The sequence below is a fragment of the Triplophysa dalaica genome, chromosome 19 (genome assembly GCF_015846415.1).
Source record: "Triplophysa dalaica isolate WHDGS20190420 chromosome 19, ASM1584641v1, whole genome shotgun sequence".
In the NCBI taxonomy this organism is placed as follows: domain Eukaryota; kingdom Metazoa; phylum Chordata; class Actinopteri; order Cypriniformes; family Nemacheilidae; genus Triplophysa; species Triplophysa dalaica.
In genome coordinates this window covers 8,490,456-8,505,940 of record NC_079560.1, presented here as the reverse complement: position 1 = coordinate 8,505,940, position 15,485 = coordinate 8,490,456, and the positions used below count along the sequence as shown (strand labels likewise).

At 37.0% G+C, this 15,485-nt stretch overlaps 2 protein-coding genes across 3 annotated transcripts; one reads left to right on the top strand and one right to left on the bottom strand.

Annotated features, from left to right (window-relative positions):
* Window positions 1-59: 59 nt before the first annotated feature.
* On the top strand, window positions 60-5,074 carry chrdl2 (chordin-like 2). Of its 2 annotated transcripts, none has more exons than XM_056730171.1 (11): window positions 60-195; window positions 421-533; window positions 1,040-1,185; window positions 1,301-1,343; window positions 1,521-1,614; window positions 1,772-1,836; window positions 1,982-2,153; window positions 2,241-2,429; window positions 2,830-3,006; window positions 3,548-3,640; window positions 4,142-5,074. In XM_056730171.1, exons 1-11 carry the CDS (start codon window positions 99-101, stop codon window positions 4,273-4,275), a joined length of 1,323 nt encoding a protein of 440 aa, XP_056586149.1. In that variant the 5' UTR covers window positions 60-98; the 3' UTR covers window positions 4,276-5,074. The 2 variants fall into 2 exon arrangements, with proteins under 2 accessions (XP_056586149.1, XP_056586148.1); XM_056730170.1 differs by lacking the exon at window positions 1,301-1,343 and adding an exon at window positions 795-888.
* A 5,230-nt stretch (window positions 5,075-10,304) lies between these two features.
* pold3 (polymerase (DNA-directed), delta 3, accessory subunit) lies at window positions 10,305-15,315 on the bottom strand. Its single transcript, XM_056731313.1, has 12 exons — window positions 15,175-15,315; window positions 14,841-14,896; window positions 14,659-14,761; window positions 14,433-14,472; window positions 14,101-14,233; window positions 13,775-14,027; window positions 13,622-13,694; window positions 13,355-13,529; window positions 12,999-13,108; window positions 12,551-12,636; window positions 12,295-12,373; window positions 10,305-11,420 (listed from the first exon to the last, which is right to left on the bottom strand). Exons 1-12 carry the CDS (start codon window positions 15,229-15,231, stop codon window positions 11,215-11,217), a joined length of 1,371 nt encoding a protein of 456 aa, XP_056587291.1. The 5' UTR covers window positions 15,232-15,315; the 3' UTR covers window positions 10,305-11,214.
* Window positions 15,316-15,485: the final 170 nt, after the last annotated feature.

The window sequence follows — 15,485 nt, the reverse complement described above, 5'->3', positions numbered from 1 at the left end:
TTTGATAAAATCTCGAAGCGCAGCAGAGGCGCGCTGTGAGAGTCTGCGTTCAAGTGCAAAGAAGTTTTTGGAAGACAATCCTACCCAGTTTCTTGAATATGAAGAAAAGGATGATTTACTTAGAACATCTTTTCGTTTTGGTCATAATGCGATGGTTTGTTCTGGGTGAAACGGAGGCGATGCGACCTGGAAAAAGTAAGTCACTGTCCTTACATCACAGAGTATTTTATTAATATTGAGTATTACACTTACGTGCATACTTCCGCAAGAACATTAGTTACATAAAACAGAAGCACAAAACTTATGTTGTTAAGTTGTTTTTATTGTAATTAGCTACCCGTGTTTAACGCCATTTAAACATCACATCATTCCAGTTATTGTAAGTAATGTAATACACGAATGTCTCTGTGTTGCATGTAGTGTCGGGCGTGTTTTGCACTTTTAAAGAGAAGCTGTACAGGCAAGGAGATAGCTGGCATCCCTATCTGGAGCCCTTTGGATTCATCTTCTGCATGCGTTGTACTTGCACAGAAGTACGTACCCACATTACGAGCCTTTATTACTGTTTGCATTGTGTTTTAGGGTTTTAGTGTAAAGGGGATACAGTCGCACACGATGTGCCTTTCACTTAAAATGCTGTATTTTACATAAAGTCTCTATAAGCTATGTGCGCCTTCTTCAGTAGAGCGTCTATGTGCATGCGCACGCGCGCGTCAGCCCCACCTACTACAGTATATGTAGGCCTAATGTGTTTACCTTCTGGCTGGTCTTATATACCTTGTAACTGCTTGTAGTCTGGCCATGTGAAATGCAACACCATCAAGTGCCCTGTTCTACGATGTGAAAATCCGGTGACCAATTCACAGCAATGTTGCCCTCGTTGTGCAGGTATAATATTACTCCTTACAGCTTTAGTAGTCATTGATACAGATATTATGTTGCATGCATTCTGCAATCTTTTTTTACTTACTGTCTTCTGATGTACTGTTTAACCATTTCTATATTTAAATTTTCTGACCAACTTTTTACATAATCCCAGATGAGCACCGGACTCCTGCTGGTCTCCGGGCACCGGTTAAAACCTGTAGGTATAATGGAACTATGTACCAGACCGGGGAAACATTTACAAATCATGAGCTCTTCCCATCCCGCCAGTCCAACCAATGTGTCATGTGCACTTGCTCTGTAAGTTTGTATACACTTCTGTTGCATATCTCTCAGGAATAAAAAAACATCTGAGTCTGAACTCAGTTAAAGAAATCCTGACCATTCTTATTTCTCCCTGTTGGTTCTTTTGAAGGTGTGTCTGCAATGAAAGACAATATGAGAAAGCAGATATAAATGTAGGCCTAAATCTTCAGTAACAGTAGAAATAGATATTGAAAAGAAAAACTTATGATGTGCAGAAGTTCTAATGTGCAATAGGGACTGATATTGCATTGCTGCTTTCAAACAATTTAAATAAATTACATGAGGATTTCGGATTTTTTTACTCTCTCTGCTCATTTGTTTCATGAAAGAATGGAAATATATTCTGTGGACTGAAAACCTGTCAGCCTATTACATGCTTGTCTCCAGTTTCTGTACCAGATACCTGCTGCTTGGTGTGCAAAGGTAACATTATAAATGGAATTTATTTCTCGCATGGTAGTGATATTATAGGTTGCGAATATTACTTAGATGCATTTAGTCATTTGAACAGTTAAAATGTGAACATTATGATTTCAAATCTTATAAGGTGGATGAAATATTTTTTCCCTTGAATGAACAGAGGGTGCAATTCATTTAAATTCTGCGTCATTTGGGGAAGGAGGACAGCAGCTGAACAGAGGAGTCGTATGTATTTCAAGAATTCTTTGAACTTCTTAAACCATTAGTTTGATATTTTCATTCATAATAAGCTGCATAAATGACCTTTTTAACAGTATGATGTTCAAGTCCATTGTTACAATATTGGCGTTTGTGTATCCCGAAACACTAGAGGCATTCTGTGGATCACTGTGCTGCGGAAAAGGTCAGGGGCCGTTCAGTTAGGGCCACACCATCAACACTGCGAGGCCTCAACTCCAGGAGTCTCAATCTACCGACGTTACACATCAAAGGAGGTTCTGAAACGACTGTTAAGATTCTTTTACAGCGCAAACATCATAGAGGTGCATTTTAAAGGGGCGGTTTGGGAAATTCTTTGTATTTAGATAAATTGATTGTCAAAAAGTCCTTTTTTTTTAACTTTCTCTTAGCTTGTGTGTACAGTGGCAAGACATACTCTCATGGTGACGTGTGGCACCCGGTGCTCGGAAGGGTTTTGGATTGCATTCTGTGCACCTGCAGGGACAGCTTTCAAGAGTGCAAACGCATCACATGTCCCACCCAGTATCCATGCCAACATCCCATTAAGATAGAAGGGAAATGCTGTAAGATCTGTCCAGGTAGGGTTATAAATGGTTGCGTATTAAAATGTTAGCAACTACCTATCAGGTATTATTTTAAAGAAGTTGGGCTCTAGTCAATCAAAAAAAAAGTGATAGTTGATTCAAAAACAAAAATTCTGTTATCATTAATTCACCCTATTGGAAAAAACAAAAGAAGATATTATGAGAAATATCTCAGTGGTTTTTCTGTTTACAAAGCGAAAGTCAATGGCGACCAATGACGTTAGTTAATAATGTTTTTCAAAATATCTTCTTTTGTGTTCTGCAAAAGAAAGAAAGTTTGGAATGAGATGACAGTGAGTAAATGGGAAAATAATCTTCATTTTAATGAACTATCGCTTTAAGAGGTCACCATGTTTTATCATTGCGTTATTTCTTATTTAACTTGAACTTACAGAGCTCAAAGCAGAAGGCAACAGAACTGACTGCTTCCTCGGTCAAGACAAAAACAGTCTGCTGGTGTATAAAGTTATGTCCTCATCTGCTTCTCAGTCAGAAGACAAAGTGCGGAGGATTGCTATAGAGAGGCATGGAGCCACAGAAGTAGAGGTGCAAGTCTGGAAAACCGTTGAAGGTAATGCTGCACATAAGCTTTTATCAAGTTTTAATAGAGTGTCATTTAGAGTGTGTGTGGGGTATTTTTAGATATGGCATTGGTACACACCTCAACTAGAGAATGATGCCGCTATACAGTTTGAATTCACTGTTGGACACTTAAAAGTCCAGTGTATGATATTTAGTGGCATCAAGTGGTGAGGTTGTGACCTCTACCCCTCCCTATCGAAGCACTACCGGGGCATACACAGAACTAAGATGTCATCACGTTTCTGTTTCTTTGCCGAAGGAGATAACATATTTATGAAACGTGTTCTGTAGAGCAGTTTGTCCGTTTAGGGCTATTGTAGAAACAACATGGGGAATTCCATGTAAGGGGACGCACAATGTATGTAGATAGAAATTTCTCATTCTAAGGTAATAAAAACAGAATGATTCGTTATGTAAGGTCTTTATACACCTCTGAAGAAATCTAGTTATGTCTATTATAAAGCATTTATGTCAATAGATGCTTCAAAAATTACACACAGCACCTTTAAACGGTCTACTGATCTTTGCAGGTGTTTTGCATCTAGTGGAGACTGGTGATGTTCAGAAAAAAGACCTCATAGAGCATCCAGAAAATTACATCTTACTTACTACATTGGATGAAGGTTTGTTAAGTTATATTTCAAATCGATTTTCCATTCGGATACGTTTTCGGTATGATAGAAGGAAAGTCATTCGATACATGGTACAACTCCACAGTGTATTTTGAAACTTGATACTATTTCTGAAATTGAGTTTAAATTGAATCCTAGGATAACTCAATTAAACAGATTTGTTTTAAAACCGCTCAAAGCCTTACAGTGAGTAAAGGGTATTGCTTATTCCTCAATGTCAGCCTACACAGTATGTTTTAAACAGATTTGGAAACTGAAAGGCTACTTGGGCCAATTTAAACTATTGAGCTCAGAGAACATTCAGCTGTTAAGGAATATGAGAATGTAGAGACCAAAGGAACTCTCTTGAACATCTGACATAAAAATAATTTAAAGGTTTGTTGCATTTTTGCGGTGGACTGTTCCTTTACAGCAGTTGAGGTGCCAGACAAAGGTATTTTACCTAACTTAACTGTTCTTGGTTTATTTAAAGCATTTACTGCTTTTACACAGACACCTGGAGAAAGTTCAAAGAGGAGGAAGAGAAGCAGAAGGATTTCAGTAAGACTCAGAGCTGTGAAGATGGGATCAAGGAAGTGGTGAAATACTTAAACCCTGAACAGCTGGACCGTCTTTGTGCTTCTTAGTCTCCATCTGAATCTCTTGCACTGTGCCATCCTGCTTCCTGACACCCATTTTATTAGCAGAAGAGCACACATATCCAAACCCTCACACAATGTGCATGTAGCACAAAACCAGATGCTGGCAGCAGGTAGTCTAAAGATCTCCTTTATTACTATGAGTCAGTCCAGCACAAGCCTTTATGAGTTTGACATCCCAGAGTTCTTTGTAAGACCTTTCCTTTTTACTGAACCGGGCTGAGGTCAGTCATTACTTTTTTTGTGTTGCTGAAAAATGCACGTTTGAGAGAAAAAGTGTGGGAATGCATGTTACTGTCTTTATTATTATCTGTATGTACATAAATGGGAAGACGGAGGGTGATTATGACAGCTTGTTGGCCGGAATGCTTTTATAAAGTTGACGTAGGCCACATTTTTCAGCTATACAACAGTCATAAGTATCATGGATAAACTAAAAAATACACTATTTATTTAAATTCAAAGCAGCCAACATTTTTCTTTAATTGGATGTTATTGCCTTTCTTCTCTGCAGAGCGTTTTCTTTGACATGTATGAAGTGTGTATATTGATCTGGTTATGTATGACACCCATGCATTTAAAATGTTTAAAATATTGGTTTCCTGGGGTTAAGACTAACCCATATGAAATATTATATCTTCGCTTTCAGGCAGAAACCTTGCATCTAATTTTTTCCATAAATCATTGATCACACTTCATGTTTATTTGTGGGTTTAACCAGTATTTAAAGTGGTGTTTTTTTCATTTAATAAAAATGTATGGTTTTAGAAATACAAGGCTGCCCCAAGACGACAATATGACTATTCTTTGAAGCATGTACAAACTTGTTTAAGCTTCCTTTAATACGCTGCAATAGAAAGCTCGGTTGCACAAAATATATGTCTATTTTTTCTTCTAGTTTGTCTTCTATTGTTGTTATAAAAGCCAAATACGAGTAAGTATGAAATGATTCATAGTTTGTAAGCCATAATTATAGGTTGCATATTAAAACCCAGGTAAAAAAGAGCAGTAAAATACACTTTATTTAAATACACTTACTTGACTCCCATAAGTGTACTTAAAGCGCTCTATATTTACACATTAAGTTCGTACTTAACATACTTAAAATATAGTCATTACTACTACTATTCATGGTGTCTCAAAATAGCACAGTTGAGTACACTTAGATCTTATGGTTGTCTTAGAAAAAAAACTAAAGACAATATTTTGTATAAGTAGAAAATGTGTTTGTGAAATTAGAGCACTTAAAATACATTTAAGTTTATTTTAGTGCACTTTTTACACCTGGGAAGCTATGAGGTAGGTATAAGATTACATTTTATAATAGGATGGGTAAATAAATATTTTGAAGTATTAACCCATTTTCCACACAATAATGTAATAATCGATATTTTAGTCAAATTTAATGTGATTTTTTTGCCAAAAAGTCTATGAGAAGGCAAACATACTGTCGCAGCGTATTAAGCATTAATGTAACTAAATTCTGTGAGAAGTTTTAGGGGATGTTTTCTTTAAGCTGAAATGAACAATTATGGCATAAATGAGTGGAAACCTGTTACGGCACATCACATTTCCTAAAGCATCATGACAGACCTGCCGTTACTGCTAGAACATGTAGACATCCTTTATTCCACTGTAACGCTCATCACAAAGAGCCAAGACCGGCTGCCTAACCCAGACTGGGGCAGTTCAGGGAGTTGTGACTAATATCCTCTCTCTCTCCAGATCCTAAAAGCCCACTTTCCTCCTCTGTCACAATGGGACATTGTACTGGCCGCACACAAAGTGCCAGACGGTGCTGCTCATCTCTCACTGAAGGCCTGAAAAAATATTTTGAAACAGAAGCCCCTCAGTTGCAGACCTTAATAGTCACACAATGAAGCTGTGAATTATTTCTGCTGGCTGTTGGGTCTAACAGTTTCTGGCCATTTGTTCTCTTTGAGAGGCTTGGAGGAAACAAGGGGATTTTGCTTTGTGCTCCTATTTCATTTTCTGTCTTTGTGTATGTTAGTTTAAGAGGAGGGTTGGACAGACCAACATCGGTGTTCTACAAAGAGTCTATTGTAATGTGCAAAACATTACATTAATTTGGCTCAACTTTTAATAATGTCCGTGTTGATTTAAAAGAGTTGCCTGGGGTTTAACACATGCCATAACAAAAAAAATAACACAGCCAAAACTAAACAAACTTAAAAATACGAAAAATGTAGCTCAGATTATCTGGTGAATTTGTTGAGAAATGTTCAAGTTCATATTGAAATCTCTGACTTTCTATCATAGAAGTCTTTGGTTTCTTCAGCACAGCTTGAGAGATTGTTAAGATCCTTTTTCTTGACACGGCTAGCTGTCTAGGACTAACAACAGTGCTGTTAAACTAATTTCTCTTTGCTGTGGGTTGGCACCTACTTGGTCTCTTTATTTTTGGCTAAAGGTTTTGAATTGCCACTAAATGACATTCAGCGATGCATGCTCAGTCTTGGCTCAGTCAGTCTGAGCAGCTGGGGGCAGTTCTCTGTGTGAATGGGTCAGCTCTCTGTGTGAGTTTTCCTGCTCGGCCATCTTTCCCATTGTTGCATGTTGAAGTGTTAATGGATCTTAATATTTATTTGTGGTTAATTTTGTTTTAGTTACTGCGTTTCATTATGCATGTTTTATTTTTAAAAGAATATTTCACCCCAAAATGTAATTCTTTAATTAACTTATACAAGGGATGGCGTGGGCATATTTCCATTCTCAAAGTGATAGTTCACCCAAAATGATATTTCTGTCATCATTAACTCACCCTCTCATCTTTTCAAACCTGTATGTCTTTCTTTCTTCCGCACAACACAAAAGAAGATATTTTGAAGAACGTTGTTAACTTGCCCCCATTTACTTGCATTGGTTCTGTGTCCATACAATAGAAGTGAATAGGGGCCAGTGCTGTTCAATTAAGTTTTTCAATATATCTTCTTTTTTGTTATGTCGAAGAAAGAAAGTCATAAATTTGAAATGACAAGAAAGTGAATAAATGATGACACAATTTTCATTTTTGGGTGAACTATCACTTTAAGTTGAACAACAATGGGATGTCAATAAAGTTATCTATAACTTATACAAATTTTGATCCCTAAATCTAAAAGCTCCAAAAGCAGATATGTCCATTATCAAAAATATCCTTAAAAAAAAGTTAAAGCTTTAAAAAGTGAAACAATAGGCATGTATGAGACAATGATTTATATGGTGAAAACATCTTTAAGTTCAAAATATAGTGACATATTGAAATAGACCATGTGAGATTTTATGTTATCGATGTGTCACCTTATTTGAATGTAGTGCTCAGAAATGCTTGTTTTGTCTTCAATTTTGCTAAATGCTCAAATATTATATTATTTACACAGCTATCCGTTGGCTTCAGTGATGGACATTTTTATAAAAACATTTTTATTAACATTTGGTATAACAAGTAAATACAGAAAGAATGTTCATATTTGGGTGAACTGTTACCTTTAAGAAAATAAAATACCAATGTGTCATTTTGGGTTTGAAATAGCTGATGGATGACACTTCAAAAGCAGATAAAATATATATATATATATATTTATTCGCTTAATAGGACTAGGAGTTATAATCCCACTATTTCAGCACAGTTGAATTGCCCAATAGGACATTTCCCACGCCTTATGCAGGAGAAAGCAGTCAAGAATATGAATTGAGGAAAGAAGGTCTGAGGTTTCACTGGTTCATCGGGTAGGCTCCCTCTGTGTTCAGGAGATAAATTATTATAGAAATACATAGCATACTTACCTTTCCTTGCCATTATCAGAGAGACATCTAATGAGTTGTGTGTCCCAATTTCATCACATTATCCCGAGTGCAGGATGGTGATGTGCTGCTGATAATGCCCTTTGTATGATTCCCATCAATGCGACACATCGTCAGTTGTGCACGTCAGCCTCATTGGGTGTTTCGGCCCTTTGTCACAAGAACCCCTGAGACAAGGGAGGCCCACCTCAGGTTGATCAGACCTGGGTGTGTGTCGCATTGTTACAAGGTCATCTGGCAGCCCATGCTGTGTCCATCCGCCCAAACCACAGCCATTGGCATCTTTTTTCTGCACCACTGGCCAGTTCTTTATTAAAATAATTCATCAACACAACAAATGTCCAGACTTTAAGGACGTAATCTTGTGTAAAGATGTGGCCCTGGTGTTCATATTAACATTTCTGTGCAGATGATATTTGACTTTACAATACATAGAACGCAAATGATTTATGTTAAAATCCCACACTGTGTTTCATTTATAAATTAATAGAATATCCATTCAAAAATTTCTTTCTCCATTTACTGAGAGAAGTCTGGGTCGAGAGACTCTTGTAAGTATGCTCGTAACAGATACAGTAACAGACTGCATTTTCATCAGCCTTGAATATCAGCTTTCAGAGAATCAAAGTGAATAAAATGCAACGGCCAGCAACGGCTGCTCAGCACGGTGCCTGACAGGTTCACAGTTTCTAAGCAACAGCTTAGAAAGTAATATAATTCACTCTGATGGATGTGTTTGCTTTCATAGCTGATTAAGATGTTCATGTAAGCTCTGAATAAATGTGCCATCACAATACATGAGAAGTCTCCACAGTGCTGTTTTTCCCCTTTCCCTCATCATTTTAGCCATAAATCTATCATCCAATACTGAGCAGTCAATTGTGAACAATCCAGACGTGCATCATCTTGTCCTGATCCCTTCTGTTTGAGGAAAAACAATTGTAATGTGGTAATACAAATGCAGCAGACTGATGTTAATTTAGAAAGGTTTATGTTGCATACATATGATGATATTATGATCACTAAACCCCATGAGAAGTTTAAATGCAAAATGTAGTTAATATGAATTAAGAATATTTCCCAAAAGGCCCTAAATAAGTGAGAACAGACTTGTCTGTCTTTGTCATTAATTATGTGTACACCACATCAACACGTGATGGATGGTAGTCATATGGCTAATGTGACATGATGATGAATGATGAAGTGAAGTGTTGTAGATGTAATCAGGGTTTGTATTCATAAGACCACCGGTTCCATTTGGTAATCGTAAACAGACACGTTTTGACGCATGATAGCATGAAGACAGGTCCAGATGTGAGGTACCACACGCCCTAGAAATAGCCCGTAAGAAATCAAACCCGTAAGAGGTGATGCATTCCCTGCCTTTTCCAATCACGTCTTGCATACTTTCCTGTTTTGACAAAGAGGAGTGGTGTTTCAGACAAGAGGTTATATCACCCAGTCAGATGACCATGTAAGAATCTGCTTTCAATAAATACACAATGATTTATTCTTTAAGAGCTATGCATGAGAAGCAGGAGGGGATTCGGAGAAATAAATCACTGCTGAATGTTTGAGTTATGATGTTTGATGTGCTGGTGGCATTCATCTACAAAGCAAAACTCCATCCCCATGAGGAGAATTCTCTCATTTGACTTCAAGGCACCTTCATAGATTCACTCTGTATTAATTGTTTTATAATTAATACAGTTTTATGGAGGTCTGTAAAACTTTTTTAAAGAAAATCTAGACATGATAAACATTGATTGCACGACTTGAGAAAAGTTGTGATAGAGCTTCTCTATCTAGTTGAGGTTTAATTATTTGCAACTACTCAATTACATCAGGATAATGTGAAAAGCAAAGGCAAGGGTTCAAATATGTAACTCATCTAATGTGAATATTGTGTAAGAGCCAGAGGAACAATACAGAAACCCATTGTAATGTCTTTCTCTAATGAATACGTTTTAACTTTACAAGATCCTGTTTTGTATGCAGAACATCCAAAAACCCCCAAAGAAAGCTTTCGTTAGATGTGTGTTTTAAGTCTACATGAAGGGAAAGCTGACAATGCAGCACAATATATAAAAGCACTGGAGTTTTGTCATATTTAATGGCTTTGCAGATGGCTCAAGGGCAGATTGAATTCAATAATGTGGCATTACTTGAAATATACTTGAACTTTATATTTAGAAAATCCTATTGATTTATTCCACCTGGGCTGAAAAGGCATACCACATCTGAGTATATATGAAAGCAGAATAAAACTGAAATCGTGCACATTGCAAATAAGAACACATTGTTCTGCTCGCATTCGGCTGCACAAAACTATGACTCGAACAGACACTTTTTAAAACGCTTTTGAAAAGATAAAAAGAGTTTGTTGGGGAATGATGGTTTGGCACAAAATGCTCAATCTGAAAGTCTATGGCAGTGGATCAGAGGAGCTTGTACTGATTCCAAAATGCATGCCATTCCAACACTGTAGGTTTTGTTTTGATAAGTCAAAATATCCAGGATCAACTATAACATGATTTTAAAAACTGATGTCACGCTGAAATAAGATGCTCGGAGGCGAAAACAAATAATGTTAAACAAATATCCAAGACCTATAGGAACCAATCAGGAATAAAAATTTGTTTTTTGCAAAGTTTCATATCAATCAATCGGTCGTGATATTTATGAATAAGCTCTCCTGTAGCTCAGTGGTCATGGGTTTGAGCCCAGGGGATTGCACATACTATGCATAAATGTCACAATGAATAATTATTCTTTAAAGACAATACAGGTGGAAAATTATTATAAATTGTGATTTATTATCCAGCAACATTCAAAAAATTGTCAAAGAAAAGAGCTAAATAGGCCTGACAATCTTCTGATTGTTATGTAACATGAATTGTAAAATAAGGGCAGTTTCCAGTAAACACGTTCAGCATCATCAGAGAAACACAGTCAAGTGTTGGTAGGTATGACTTAAGTTAAAAAAATCTGTCAGTTCAGCATGTAAATGTAGAAGTGTTGATTTCTCTTTGGAGCCTTTTAATTCAACTCATGTGGTTCATGTGAAATGCAGGTACATCACTGCAGACCACCAAGTGCTATGAAGTTCAAAGAATGCAAAAATCATTTCTTCTGGAAAAATCCCATGATGGACGGTTGCTTCCTTGCTTTGTTAGATGGTGCTGCAGGTTTCTTTTGGCTCTTTTCTTTATTCACATCCTCCTTTTTTCCAAATGACTGCTTGAGTGAGACAGACTCTTTGACTTTACTGTTGGGTTCAGATTCTTCACTCTCAGAGTAAGACTCGCTTACATAACCTTTCTCAGTCACTAGAAAACAGAGACATTAGTTACTCATTCTGTAGTGATTTTCTCCCAATGTCATTGATTTTTCCTGTCATAACTCTGGGAGACTCTAGGGGGCTGTATCCTGAGTCACCCTAAAGAGCATTGCTTTGCTATAGGGAACCAAGTTTGTCTTTACATAATGTATCTTTGTGTACTGTGCATATATTGTTTTATATAAAACATACACAAACATGCACATATTTAAAATATAACATATACAAAATAATACACATGTAGTTAATTTAAAGTATTTTTAAACTTAAAAAAATACAGGTACATATTTGATATTTTCTAAATATATATACACATGTATGTGTGCGTTTTGTGAATTTAGAAACGAAATTAATATGCACAGTACACAGACATACATTATGTTAACTAATTTTTATTCTGGATGCAATTAATTGTTTAACACCCACAGTATAAATCTGATCTTTTTGAGGCTACTGGTATGACTAGACTTAGGCAATCTCTTTTGCATTTTTTCATTGATAGAGGCTAGTCCATCAAGCATGCAAATACAAACAGTAAACAAAATTCAACTTTAAAATGTACCCCATAGAGTTAAAATTCTGAGGAATTCGTAAAATTACAAGTAGTTATGCCAAGTAGAAACATAACTCCATGAAGGTTATTTTAAAAGTAACTTCTGCACAGTCTCTCATGGACCATTAAACACAGAAATCAACCCGCAACCCACTTCTCATTCTACTACAGTCTCTGCTGTATGCACTTCATTTATAGTCATAATAATTTCTTTCAAAAGGGGCCAATTAGTCATGGCTAGGTGTTTGCGTTCTCAGAAATTATAAAATTATCCTCATGGGCTTTTCAATAAACTAAAAATTATGCTCACCGAATTCTCCTTCTTCATCAACAAATGTGGTGGACTTTAAAACACGCCTCCTTTTCCTCCTCTTCACTTCCGAGCTCTCCTGAAAAAGGCAGAATCACAATCAATGACAATTCCGAACAATTTACACCAATGGTTCGGCTTCAGGACATCTGTTTGATTGTACCATTGCATTTGTTGTGGCTAATGGTGTATAAATTGTACGCTGTATCGTGAGCATGTTTGGACTTAAGAGTGCTTATTAAAAAAAGATTCTTACTTCTTTCTGTGAAACTGCCTCTCTTTTCACTTGTTTTTTGGGGCTGGGTGTCTGTACATTAGGCACAGGTGGAGAATCTGGCACAACTGGCAAAGGAGATTGAGCAGAGACATATTACATACATATACAGTATCTCACAGAAGTGAGTACACCCCTCACATTTCTGTAAGTATTTAATTATATCTTTAATGTGACAACACTGAAGAAATTAAACTTTGTTGCAATGTAAAGTAGTGAGTGTACAGCTTGTATAACAGTGTAAATTTGCTGTCCCCTCAAAATAACTCAACACACAGCCACTGGCAACAAAAGTTAGCTCTCTGCCGACAGGGAAAACCGATTTCTTGGTTTTTCTTCACTTTTGGATACAGAGAGCCTCATCTGGATTGTTTCGAGTCTGCAAAGCAAGACTTTAGCCTGTTGCATTGTTTCCTTGACTCCTCCCTACCCTCATCATCACTGCTGTCTGGCCGGGGCTTCTTTATCCTACGTCTCTTTTTCTGCTGACTCTCCATGTTCTCATCATCGCTGTCCAGCACCTCTGGCCGCTTCGTTTTACTTAAAGGAAACAATCATTTACATCAACTTGTAAGTAAGAGAAATATACCACAAGTATAGACAATCGTCTAGAATATTGTCATGAAAACGTCAAATGCATATTTAAAACCCACATACTAAAAATAGATTACTACTAACAATTAATTAACCTTAGGCGTACTGTTTTCTGACAAATAATGACACCTGTCAAAACGTTTGAAACATAAAAAAGCTTTTTAAAATTGATGAAATAGTCGTAAATCTTACTTGCAAGTGTCTTCGAATTCATTCTTAAAAGACTTTGACACCTTGGTTGGTTCTTCCTTAATGCCACATCCAGACTTGGGAGAATTCTGAGACTTCTTGCTCTCGGTAGCAGATGATGTTGTGGCTCCGTCTTTTTCTTCTTTGATGCTTTTGTTGGGCTTTTCTTCTGCCTTTTCTAAACATCAAACCGAAAATGTGTTTCAATTCTGTATAATTCAGTTTGATTCTGTGACTGGCAGTTTGGTTAAAAAGTGAAACAGTACTCACTCTGGGCAGACTTCCCGAAAAAGTTACTCATGGGGTTTGTTTTAGAGGTTGGTTTGGTTTTTGATGTTTCAACCTGAAACACATGCAACTATTAAATTTTTCACACACAATCTCGTGTGCCATCTACATTACACAGTGGAAATGCGTGCTTACCACGGAAGAATCATCTTTCTGCTCTGTTTTTACTTCCTTGCTGGATTCTTGGATCTTAGGAGTGCTTTTGCTCGCAAACATTCCCATGATGCCTGCGGGCTGTTTAGCGCTGGTTTTGGAGGTAGCTGAAGTGTTTTCATTTAGGTCAGGTTTACTGGCTTCCTTCTGAGCTGGAGGGACTGAAGCCAACTCCCTCTGCTGAAGCTCTGCAGAAGAAATGGGGACTGCAGCAGTACATCGTATAGCACTGTACCTGAAGGGGGATAAAAGAAGAATAAGCAGTTTGCATATTTTGTTGCATCATAGGTTATATCATGACCACATACTTGTTGCAGTTCTTCATATTCTCCTTAAGAGCATCATAGTCTGTACTGTAAAGCGGAGCACTATCCTTAAGCTCTGCTCTCTGAAGACTGTACACATGCACGCTGATGGTAATATCCATTTTTGCTTTGACAGCTGTTCAAAGAAGAAGAAAAAACAAAGCATAATTGCACATTTTTTCCTGCATTGGAACCAGGTATCAATTGCAGCAGATATTTTTCAATAATCTGAAGTTATCTATTGGAATATATGACAGCAAAAAAACACTGTCTTATTTTAAGGGATTTATTACAAGAGGAAACTGTGAGATGAGATACAAAAACGTCAATCTTACCCTCAAGCTTGTCCTCGCGAACTACTGAGACTTTATGACACTAAAATACAAGAGAAAGAAGAGTTCCTGTAGCTCAATCGGTTTAACAGTGCAAAGTTAATGGGTTCGATTTCCAGGGAACACATGAAAGCAAATTATATTAAAACTGCGAGTCACTTTAGATGAAAGCAAAGGTAATGCAAGGGAACATTTGTGTACAATTTGGGCATTCAGTAATGATTCTTACCGTGCTGCCATTTTCAACACATTTGCCAGTTATGAGATAGGTGGCATGAAGAGGACATCCTGAACTTTCCTTGCGTTTCTTCTCCAAGTAATGATACAGCATTCTGCAACAATATCACACGTTTACAGTCCAACACGACCGTCTGCCTGAGTACATTACAGTTAGGAGAGGACTTTACTTACTGTTTGGCCGTGTTCACGTGAACCCCAAGAGTTAAACTGAGCCATTTGTAGGTAACCTGAAATATAAACGAAGACAGGTTCATAGGTTTAATATTTTTTATTAATCAGTTTACAAACAGAGCTACCTCATCTACAACACAGAATAAGATGTATTTTTCAGCTTGATTTTCCAAAATAAGTGTTTTTTAAGTCTACATTTGCATTATTTATGAGTAAAAGTTAACGTTATAACGTCATGGGAGGAATCAGCGCTAACACGCTCTTGTAAGATATTTAAACAAGCATCTCACATTTGCAAATGATAAGAACGGAGTCATCATTAAAAGCAACTTACGATCTTATTCTGATCATTAATGAATTCGTCAATATTGTCCAAATACAGATCATCCATATCGGAAATGCCTGCAGCTTCTTCTTGTTTCTTCTTCTGCTCGCCTGCAGCTTCTACTACACGCTTGTTATTGAACTACAACAAACGCGGGAACCGCTGCGGAACACTACTTTCTTCCGGTCACGTGGGATAGAGAGTCATCAGTGGGACGCTTCACATGACGACAACTACCTTACATTCACACCTGTGAATTTTGTGGGCAGGAAAAATAATTTAATTTTTTTTACCATTGCATCTATTCATGAACATTTTGG

Excerpts from the sequence above, each read along its gene's own strand:
- chrdl2 (XM_056730170.1), top strand. The coding sequence starts at position 99 with ATGAAGAAAAGGATGATTTACTTAGAACATCTTTTCGTTTTGGTCATA. Across the intron at positions 1,837-1,981 it reads AGCAGCTGAACAGAGGAGTC|AGGCATTCTGTGGATCACTG; the intron begins GTATGTATTTCA and ends CCGAAACACTAG. Across the intron at positions 2,430-2,829 it reads ATGCTGTAAGATCTGTCCAG|AGCTCAAAGCAGAAGGCAAC; the intron begins GTAGGGTTATAA and ends TTGAACTTACAG.
- pold3 (XM_056731313.1), bottom strand. The coding sequence starts at position 15,231 with ATGGATGATCTGTATTTGGACAATATTGACGAATTCATTAATGATCAG. Across the intron at positions 14,234-14,432 it reads TCGCGAGGACAAGCTTGAGG|CTGTCAAAGCAAAAATGGAT; the intron begins GTAAGATTGACG and ends TTCTTTGAACAG. Across the intron at positions 13,695-13,774 it reads AGAAAGATGATTCTTCCGTG|GTTGAAACATCAAAAACCAA; the intron begins GTAAGCACGCAT and ends CATGTGTTTCAG.